This window comes from Babylonia areolata, chromosome 27 (assembly GCF_041734735.1).
Source record: "Babylonia areolata isolate BAREFJ2019XMU chromosome 27, ASM4173473v1, whole genome shotgun sequence".
Taxonomy (NCBI): Eukaryota; Metazoa; Mollusca; class Gastropoda; order Neogastropoda; family Buccinidae; genus Babylonia; species Babylonia areolata.
The window spans coordinates 14,096,648-14,107,677 of record NC_134902.1 but is presented as its reverse complement, the minus strand read 5'-3'; the positions used below and the strand labels follow the sequence as shown (position 1 = coordinate 14,107,677).

At 40.3% G+C, this 11,030-nt stretch overlaps 1 protein-coding gene across 7 annotated transcripts in view; it reads left to right on the top strand.

Annotated features, from left to right (window-relative positions):
* The first annotated feature begins 2,119 nt into the window (after positions 1 to 2,119).
* The window catches only part of LOC143301286 (dynein axonemal intermediate chain 7-like), a 63,190-nt gene continuing 54,279 nt past the window's right edge, over positions 2,120 to 11,030 (top strand). For 3 of the 7 annotated variants that reach the window (XM_076615474.1, XM_076615477.1, XM_076615480.1), the window contains exons 1-2: positions 2,133 to 2,197; positions 4,465 to 4,546. In XM_076615474.1, the coding sequence (XP_076471589.1) occupies positions 4,535 to 4,546 (12 nt within the window). In that variant the 5' untranslated portion in view covers positions 2,133 to 2,197; positions 4,465 to 4,534. Of the gene's footprint in view, positions 2,198 to 4,464; positions 4,547 to 11,030 lie in introns of all 7 variants that reach the window. The other 4 variants (XM_076615475.1, XM_076615479.1, XM_076615481.1 and 1 more) reach the window with 4 other exon arrangements.

Here is an 11,030-nt window from a genome sequence, read left to right as displayed (position 1 = left end):
AGCACGTGGGTCGGTTCGCGTGGTTATTCGTATTTTTGTCAATCCATCCGGATTGGGGGTGTCATGTCACATGATGGGATACATTTTTTTTGGTTAGTTTTATTGTCTATTATTTGTCATCGGTCTTAGCATACCTCCGTTAATGTCATAGTGGTGAGAGTTGTGAGGCTCGGCGACTGATTCACATCCATTGCCGGATTTTGGTCAGCGTTCGAGCTTATGAAATGGTACTAGTTGCTGGCTGCAGACCTCAGGTTAGTGGTTCTTCGTTTAAAGATCTCAACATGTCTTCAAGTGTCAGTACAAGGTCCCTGCCGTCACGTACCGTTGATCGACTATACGCACTTCACCATCTAACGTCAGAAGGCAGGTTCTTGGCGCCTACGATTTTTAATAATATTTATAAGGCGCAAAAACTTGATGAAGTCAACTATAAGCGTACAAAAAAAAGAAAAAGAAAAAAAAGACAACAATGATGATAAATAAGCAAATAAATGTAAAACATGCAGACACACATTCACACATACACACACATATGCATAACAGATATGCACCAAACATGCAGCCCGGTTTCACAGATACGAAAGCACACTGATCAAATACACATAAACGTACATGAGCCCCAACACACACACACACACACACACACACACACACATTACCCTGCACCCCCTCTACCCCTCCTCCTCCACATACTCATTTCTAGGCTACGTATCGCAGCTTCGGCCACGGCACACACACACACACATACACACACATATAGGCACACTTGTACAAGCACACACACATACGCCCATATCCCCTACCCCCAACCCCACACACATATAGGCCTATACAAATATATATATGCACACCTGCACTTTCCAATATTCCGTTCTCATCATCTACCCCCCCCCGCCCCCCCCTCCCCGTACCCCCTCCTCTCCACACGCACGTGCACAAAACTTTTTTTGACACTTGTGTACACTTACACCCTCGCGCACGCCACACACGCACACAAACACATAGACACACAAACACACACATACGCACAGAGGCCGCGTGCCACTGATTGGCCGCAACGGAGGGGTGGGAAAAGATCTCTGATGCCAAGAACGTGGCGTCTAGTGTGTTGCTCAGTCTATTGTATTTGGAAAAGCCGACAGAGACTCTGTTCCGTTTTGAAGAAATTTATTTATTTATTTACTTACTTATTTCTTTTTATTTTATTTTATTTAATTAAAAATTGTTTGTGGGTTTTTGTTTTTGTTTTTTTAAATTTAAATTAAAATTTTTATTTATTTATTTTTTCTCAAGGCCTGAGTAAGCGCGTTGGGTTACGCTGCTGGTCAGGCATCTGCTTGGCAGATGTGTTGTCATGGATTTGTCCGAACGCTATGACGCCTCCTTGAGCTACTCAGTGATACTGATACTGAGTCAAATTGTGTGCCACGTCCATGAACTTGAGAAGAAACATTGACGTGTGTGTGTGTGTGTGTGTGTGTGTGTGTGTGTCGGTGCGCCAGTTTTCTTTCACTGAAAGTGCCACGAAGCAATTGTATACTTAGTCTCTGCCCAATGATATTTTGAGTTATCGGATTATTAAAAAGCCTTACTCCAAGTCTCACTTGCAGAAAACATTGACATGCATCACGTGGAGAACAGTGGGGAGAAGTTTGTGGGGACAAGCACTGGTCTGCGGCTCGGTGGTCACTGGGTCGGGGTTACGCCACTTGAACTGTGACACCGTCTGACTGATTGGCGGCCCGGCCCGCTACCTCAATCTGTCCAAATCCTGTTTCAAATGTCCCTGCCCTCATTCTTTTATTGTATTTACTTGTTATTATCAATTGCACCGGACCAACAATACACATTCATCAGTGCAGTAGATTCTTCAACATTAAGTTGACAGCCTGTCAAGACTGACAAACAGGAGACGTGCCTCACGAATCTTGTTTATTTCGAAATGCGCACAGTGAAAAGACACAAGTTGCTGTTTGCATTAGCTTAGATAGATTAACTAATTTAGTAAAACAAACAAATACATGAAAAATTAAAGTAAGGTAACGAACAATAAGATTTTTATGTATCAGCGCTAAAATATTTCAGAATTATATTGCACGTATTTTACGACTTCACACTTGACGACTGGTTGCTATCCAACGCGAAAAATAATTCTGCAGGAAGTCCGTCTGCCGCTGTCAACACAACTATGCCGGTGGGTATTTGTTCATTATTCTCGTTCTTACAACGACTCACTTGTTTGTGAATATAGCGACTGAATTACCACCACTCACTGTCTTCACATTTAGCACTTACAAAACATTGCTACTGTCAGTTTGTACATTGCTGTCTCCACGACCACTTCGGTACTAGTGAAGAAATTAAGCTTGTATGTAAAGAAATAGCTCCCAAAAATCGTATATTGATAGACTCCAGACTTCGCTATTGTTGCCTATGACCGTGCTCAATTGCTCAGCATTGTTTGGGTCAGATACAGCTGATACAGCACACACATACACATACACACACACACACACACACACACACACACAACCTCCCATGCATCCAGTGGATTCCCAAACACAAAATGCAGAGACCAACTATTTATTGACAACTGTCTTCTGCATTTTTTATTAAAAAAAAACACACCAAAAAAACTCTTAGTTTTCTTCAAACATCAGGCTTGTATGATGGCCCTGTGAAGTTACTGATTTGTGATTCATATCCAAAATGAGATTGTAAACACTACTAAGTCAGTCTGTGGTAAGCAGTGTGTGACACTGTCATTGCTCGTGAGAGTCATGCTAGGTATGGTAAATGATCTGCATTAGTGTATAGGATTAGGAGAGGATTAGGCTGATCCTTAGTTGCTGTTGAAGAATTTAACATTTATGCTGTCATGTCATTCTTCTGCATCTTTTGATTTTTTTTTCCAACCACAAAGACTTGTTTATCTGCATCTGTTTTCTTCTTCTACTGAATAAAAAGGATAAAAGGTGATTAAACTATGGAAGCATTTCTTTATGAGTGAGGCAGTTGATTGCTGGATTTGGTGTGCATGATTCCTAATGCAACCCAGACTATTAACTGATACCTGAAAATTAGTAACTAAATGAAAACACATGTTCTTGAACGAAGTCGTAAGCATTGCGGACTGACAGCTGGGAGGATGCAGATTTGATTCCCAGTAGAGGTGGGTTTATCGGCCCATGGCTGGCTTCTGCTCCGAGTTGAGTGTGTTATGAGCTTAAATGGGGAGACAGGGACCACACAGTCAAGTACCATCCACTTCATAGATCTGTTTTTGGGTGTGTTGCTTTAATTTCCTGACCAACACTGCAAGTGTCTGTATCTCTCAGGCCTGGTTAACACCAGGATATCATTATGACAAGAGTGTAGAGTACAGCCTTGTCACATAGTCCCAAACGTAAATGGACCTCCATAGCTGCATTGTCACCATCATCATGGTCATCCTCCTCCTTCTTCATCATCAATGTTTAAAAAGTCCTAAATTCTGTGGCCTTTCATGCCCTACTCTCATGGTGACCTCAGTTTTGATATTTCTCCACTTCTGTGCTTGACGTGAGTCTTGTCAAGGTCTTTAGTGTTGGAGAATTCATGGGGGAACTATCATATGGAAGGATGTGGTGGCCGTCTCCACTCCGGGGAAGGCACTCGCTCAGTCTGGCTCCTTGACTAAGCCATTATTGTCATCTGTAGGGGGCTTAGTAGGTGGTGTCAGAAGTACGTTAAATCAGAACAGGCACTACTGAACACCACTGAATTGACTCGGTAGCAGTGCAGCGTCTCCTCTGATGTGTGGCCTCCAGGCGACCTAATATCGATGGTTTCCTGTGGACTGCCTCCACTGGGACTGCAACAGATAAACCCAGGTGTAGCCTTGTATGGGGTGACTTGGAATCAGCGGTGTGGGAGTTATACTGCTGAAATGCCGCTGATGATGGGGCAGCAAAAAAACAACAACAAAAAAACAAGCAGAAGAATCCCCCCCAAGCCCCCCCCCCCCCCCCACCTGCCCCCTGAAATTAAACAGCTGATTTTGTCACAGATTGATTTAGTCATTTTAGTATTTTTTGTCTTTGAAAAAATTATGTGAACTTCATATTTTTGCAGGAGACAAGTTATCAGTTTGATGAATTGTATGTCCACATATAGTGATATAATGCATCATCATTTCAAGTGACACACATACACACATAGACACACATGTTGACTTTCTCTACCCCTCTCCTCTTCTCTCTCTATCTCTCTCACACTCACTGAACCCCACCCCTCCATCCACAGGTTTTATTTTGCTTGTTCTTTGTTGTTTAATTGCCTGGCTCTTCTACCATCCATTTGAAAGGAAATTGTTTTTCAAATATATGTATTGTGTTAATGTCTACTATATATTCCTTGTATTTTACATATGTAATATCTATATTTTAACCAATGTTCCGTTTGTCTTTCTTTTCAATTCAGTCTCTTTTGTGAGAATCTGAGTTGTTGCTGTGATACAGGTGATTCATTAATAGCAAGAAAATCAACAATAATGGCTGAAGCGGTAGGTTTGTAGGATAGAGAAATTGTGTTGTGTGCCTTTTTGCTCATATTTATTGTGCCTCCTATAGTTTCACTGAAAAAAGAAGATGTGTAGTAAAAGACATATATATATCTGTGTGTGATACTAAAACAAAAAAAGGACCTGGCTTTCTGTTTTACATTTTTTCAGTCTGAAAATTAATTTCATATAATCAGACATACCCATGCACACACATACTCAGACACAGACCCACACCACATACAATACCCACCCACTTCTGTTTTTTCCACATTTACTCACACCTTGTTTTTTGAACTGTTTAATCATTTACCACTTTTAAAATGAAAATTTCTTTTATCAAAGTCTTCTTTATTAGTCAGTTCACATGCTTTTTAGCCAAATTTCTTTTGCTTAAGTATGATAGCCGTGTCCAAATATAACCATCAGAACAGCATTGGGGGAACTGCTGTCCTGAATATCTTGGCTAGAATTCGATTGTAGTGGAGAGGGTCTTGTCCAAGTTACATCCCCACTCTCTTGGCCAAGAGGGCTTTTGGACAGTCGGCATTGGGGATGGTCCCCAAAGGCAAACTAGCCCCCAAGACTGCAATGTGGGATCATTATCATCATACCCAGAGAAATCTGTGTCATGAGATTTGGGTTTCATCCCCAGGAAACAGTTCAGATCCAGAAAAAACAAGGCAAAATACAGACAAAAGAAGGGGGGACAAGGGGGATGACAAGCTCAAGAAAGGTGAATAACAAAAGACGCTGACAACACAATGAACATCAACCACCAAATTCAGACAGCACAAGTTATGTTGTACTGATCATTGTTGAAGAATTTTCTTCAGATAGGTTCCAGAATTTATGATACTAATTTAAATAGCACATTTCCGAAAAGAGATTGGGGGATTTGGGGATTGCCTACGCTCATGCAGTTATTTGCCCAAATACAAAACAGTCATTGCAACTGATACTTGTGGTGTTGGTGCAGTCCTCATTTAGATATAAGAAGATGGATCACATCATCCAGTCTGCTTCATATGAAGATTGCTCAATTACTGAATCAGTCAATGGTGCAGAAAAAAAGCAACCATTGAAAAGGAAGCACTTGCTTCAACATGGGCATCGGGGAAGGTTTGACGAGTACATCTTGGGTCTGAAGTATTTGATAGAAACACCACAAAATAAACCTCTAATCCAGCTTCTGAGTACACTGGGGACTGCCAAGATGCCACCCAGGTTATAACTGATGAGATTCAAACCCACAGTCATACATGTCATGACAAAGCATTTGTCAAGTTATCCAGTATTGTTACATTGTTAAACGTTCTTCTTTTTTCTGTTACATGACCAACATGAACTTGCTGATGATTCTGTCATGGTGGAAGGTGGCAGGATGGTTAAGATTGATGCTTATCTGGCAATACAGTGTCTTCTTCTTCTCTTCTTCTTTCCATTACATGACCAACATCGACTTGCCGATGGCTGTCACGGTTCATGCATGCTGGGTATTTTCGTGTCTCCATAACCCACCGAACACTGACATAGGTTACAGGATCTTTAACGTGCGTGTTTGATCTGTGTGCATTTGTACATGAAGGGGATTCAGGCACTAGCAGGTCTGCACATATGTTGACTTGGGCAATCGGAAAAACCTCCACCCTTTACCCACCAGGCGCAGTTACCATGATTCAAACTGAGGACCCCCAGATTGAAAGTCCAACACTAAAACCACTCGGCTATTGCGCCCGTCTCTGAGGTTCTGGGATCGATTCCCGATCATGCCCTTTCTCCAATGTTTGACTGCAAAATCAAACTGGCTGAGATTCTAGTCATGTGGATAAGACGATAAACCTAGGTTCCATGTGCAGCTCGCACATGGTGCACTGCAAAACTACCCATGGCAATAAAAGTGATGTCCTCTTGCAAAATTTTGTCGTGAGGAAATCCGCTCTGATATGTACACAAATACATATGCATGCACTCAAGACCTGACTCACGTTAGTTTTGTGTTGCTGGTCAGACATCTGCCGTGCAGATGTGTTGTGGCGTATACGGACTTGAACGCAGTGACACCTTGAGGAACTGAAACTGTTGTGGTTGATGCATGCTTTGTACTTTTGTGTATCCGTAACCACCGAACACTGACATGGGTTACACGATCTATAACGAGCGGATTTGATTTTTTGCATGTGTTTTCACACGAAGGAGTTTGAGACTAGCAGGTCTGCGGTCTGTTGAACGGAAGAATCGGAAAAATCTCTTCGTTCAGTTGGTGCGCTGAAACCGAAAATAGAACTCGGCCCTCTCACCATTCGGCCACCTCATCACGTTCACTCAGTTCATATCGAGGTGCATGCATTCATCTTGACATTATTCGAAAAAAAAAAGCCATGTTCTGAAAAAAGAGACACGGGTTAAAGTGAAGGAATAGTCGATGGAATCGGAAAAACAAAAACATTTTTTATCGCTCGAAGGGGGGCAATCACCTTCTTATCGGAAGAACTCTTTGATGTTAGGAGATTCGGATTTGGGGATAACCAAGGAAACAACGCACGCCATCAGTTGCGCCATCACTTTTGCATCCTCGCACGTTGTACAAGAAGTCTACGAAATCACTCGAAAATGCCACATAAAAAAGTATGCTATATGCTATGATAACTGCGGTGTTATTAGGCTGAGCATGCAATTAGGTTGAGCACCAATTGTCATTTTATAAACTTATGAAAAAAAAAAAAGTTGCGGAATTGCAGTAGCAATAGTACTGACAACAGTGTCCGGGTTTTCAGTTACAGTTCAGCTTCAAGGAGGCGTGCAGAATGACCCATATTCGCTACACCACATCTTCTTAACAAAATAGGGTGTGGGGGTGGGGAGCAGATGCCTGGCCTACACACAGATCTTACACACAGATTAGTCCTTGAGATGGATATAAAATTTTGTTTTCCAAGCCCTTCCACTGGTCATAGTGATGCTGACAGATAAATTTATTTTCTTTAAAAGCATTTCAGATCACAACATTTTCAAAGCTTATTCGTGTATGTCTTTCTTCCTGTGTTAATTTGTTTGATTATTTGGTTTCTATCATAATAGTCTTTCTCATTTCATCATTCAAAAATCTAAACATTCATTGCATGGTTTGAGGAAGTATTTAAATTAATGGGGCAGAAATCATGAAAAAAAGCACATGATGGAATTTAAAGGAGAATGAAAACTTTTTTTTAAAATTATTTTTTTTACATTAAAAGAAAAAAATGCTACATACATATCTTTGAAATATGTCTCAGGGGAGAAGAGTTGGAAGGAAGGAGTTGGGATGGGCAGCTGCTTAAGGAGGATGAGGTTTAGAAGGTTAATTTGGTTTCTGAATATGGATTGTGCTTTATGACATAGAGATGTATAATAAACACATGCATATATGCACATATGTGAATGCACTCTCCTCTCACATGCACATTTTGCACACACACATACATGTGAACACACACACACACACACACACACACACACACACACACACACTCACATGCGCTCACATGCTTGCATGCATTTACATGTACTCACATGCACACGCTCTAACACCAACACTAACATGCACTGTTTTACATGCACTTGCACACACACACACACACACACACACACACACACACACACATGCCTATATCTGAATCTTTCTTTTATACCTACTTCAAATCATTTACAAGAATTATGTTCTGAAACGTATATGTCTGTGAGTTAAAGAGTAAGTGAGACAGTAAGACTGTGTGAAAGAGAAAGAGAGAGAGAGAGAGAGAGAGAGAGAGAGAGATGTGAATTAAAAGGAAAAGGTTCAGAACTTCTTTTTACCCCTGCCTTTCTGAAGCTGTGACAACACACTGACTGTTACTTAAAGTCCGTGTTGTTGGTTGTATTGTTGTCACACAGTGATGGGTCAGTGGTTCAGATTTGGTTTTATTTGCTGCTCAGTGCTAGACTCTTGTTTCAAAGAAGATGGTGTAAATGTGTTCATTCTTTTGTTTTTTTTCTTTTTAATATACATATTTTTTTAATGTCTTCTAAAGCTGTGTAATGATTTTGTTTGTTTTTTGTTTGTTTGTTTTTCTTTAGCTTTGTTCACTACGCTTTTGTTTTTATTTTATGTTTGGCGTACCACGTTGATTTAGTTTGCCCTGTATGTTATTATTTTGCATACAGGTGGGCAAAAAGCATTGCTTTTGTTGTGTGTGAAGAGCTTTCATATTTTGTGTGACATTGTTTTTGTTTTTTTTAAAGTGTGATAAACTTGCTTTGATAACTGATGTAGACCATGTGTAAAGTTTTTAATCATTTAAAGTTCTTGTGAAATAGATTTGATTTGTTTTGGTACAAGTACATCCCTAGCCTTGCAAAAAAAAAAAAAGAAAGAAGAAAAAAGCAAATTGATTTTAAAGTGGTTGTAGATGATTGTTGTGCAATTTGTAATTGATAAGATTTGAAGGGGTGCCTAGAACCAGTGCAGACTTTAGAAAGATTGATTGATTGAGTGAGTGAGTGAGTGAGTGAGTGATTAGTTAATCAATTGATTGATTTATTTATATGTAAATGAATAGTTGTAGTGAATAACTTTTGCACAACATTAAAAAACACACAACTATTTGAAGTGATGGCTGAAGTGAGTTAAATGCCCAGTGATGAAGACCCTGGATAGAGAGTTTGATCACAGCAAGATGGGCTTTTGACTGACCCTAAGGCCTTCCACCAGACCTAGTGCCATGTCTCTGGGTGCAGGTGTTTTGGATAACATGGATCAGAAGTCCCATGTGCAGCATGAACATTGCGCACATAAAAAGAACCCACAGCAACAAGAGAGCTGGCCCTGGCAAACTTCTGCAGAAGAATTCACTTTAACATTTATACATGCCACAGACAGATGAAGAAGAAGAAGAAGAAGACAAAAGTAGCCTTCGGTTGACTTTGGTGACACATTGTCCAAAACTTGCAAAAGGATAGCAACATGAATTTCATGTGGAGAAATCTGTTGTGACTGAAGTGTAATGCATTACAATATTGTGCTACATTACAATACATTACAATGCTATACGATGCAACACAACACAATACAGTGCAATGCAATGCAAAATGCAGTGCAATGCAATACCAGGCTGTGAATACAATGCAGTGCAGTACAGTACAACACAGTGTAGTACAATACAATTTATAACATTGCAACACAGTGGGGGGTACCCGTTATGCCGCCGTCCCGCTATGCCGCCGTCCCGCTATGCCGCCGACCCGTTATGCCGCCGTCCCGCTATGCCGCCGACCCGCTATGCCGCTATCCCGCTTTATTCCCTTTCGCTTTTCATCACATGCGCGTGAAAAGTGATATATGACAGTAGCAGTTTTCACAAAAAAACGTATACTATGATGTAAACACTGAATGACACTAAAACTCGCCATTTAGAGGCGGGCTCGTGCAAATGCAAACTAAATGATAAAAAATATGTATTCAGGACAAATGTAATACTTTCAATTTTCTACATTTTTAATGAGAAACAAAACCAATAACAAGCAAAAAGAAAAAAGTGTGCTAGAAACGAATTTTAAAGGAAAGTTTCTTGTACAGATCATTTCTCCACTTGTATCTATAGCCCAAAACAAGGAAATGGATTCGCGAATGCATACGTTTGGACCCAGTTGCGCCATTTGTGACGTTACTGTGACCCAAATGTCAAATAAAAAGGGAGATTATTAGTATGGCTTGCCCATCTTGTTTTGTCTTTTTTGTGACAAAAGACAATCCGTAAACGGGTCGGCACAACGGGTCGGCGGCATAGCGGGACGGCGGCATAGCGGGTCGGCGGCACAACGATACGCTCCCCAACACAGTACAGTGCAATGCAGGACAGGACAGGACAGGACAGTATAATACAATGTTCCAGATAAAGAAGTACATAATATGAAAATTATATGAAGAACACTATAAAACCAGTCAATCATTGAACAAACCAACCGACCCGTTGCATGGCAGATGTGATTATTTTTTTCCTTTTTTTTTTTTTTTTATAAGCAGAAATTGCGGCACTGTCTTGTAGTTATGCTACCGGAACATAAAAAAAAATCTTTTTGATGTGGGTTATGGATTATTTTGGAACATGTCTAGTTGGCTAGCCTTTTCTCTGTGTTGATTCTTTGTGTTTTACCATTGTTATTGTTTTCATTGTTGTTGTTGTTGTGTGTGTGTGTGCTTTTGAGTATTTTTATATTTTGTATGACCCAGCAATATAAAATTTTGAGGTTTAAAATTTTTTTTTTTTTAAATGAATATCATTGTGTAGTTTTGTGTGAACGTGTGTGGCACATTACTAGTTTGCATAGCCAGCTGTGTGACTGCATTTGTATGTTTTTGAGTGTTTTATGAGCTGTTAGCATTTTTCAGTCGCTTTTGGTTTTGCCCCCTATGCAGTAAACTAACAGAGCGACCATTAGAAATGTGTTTGATGATATGGATGTGAGTTGA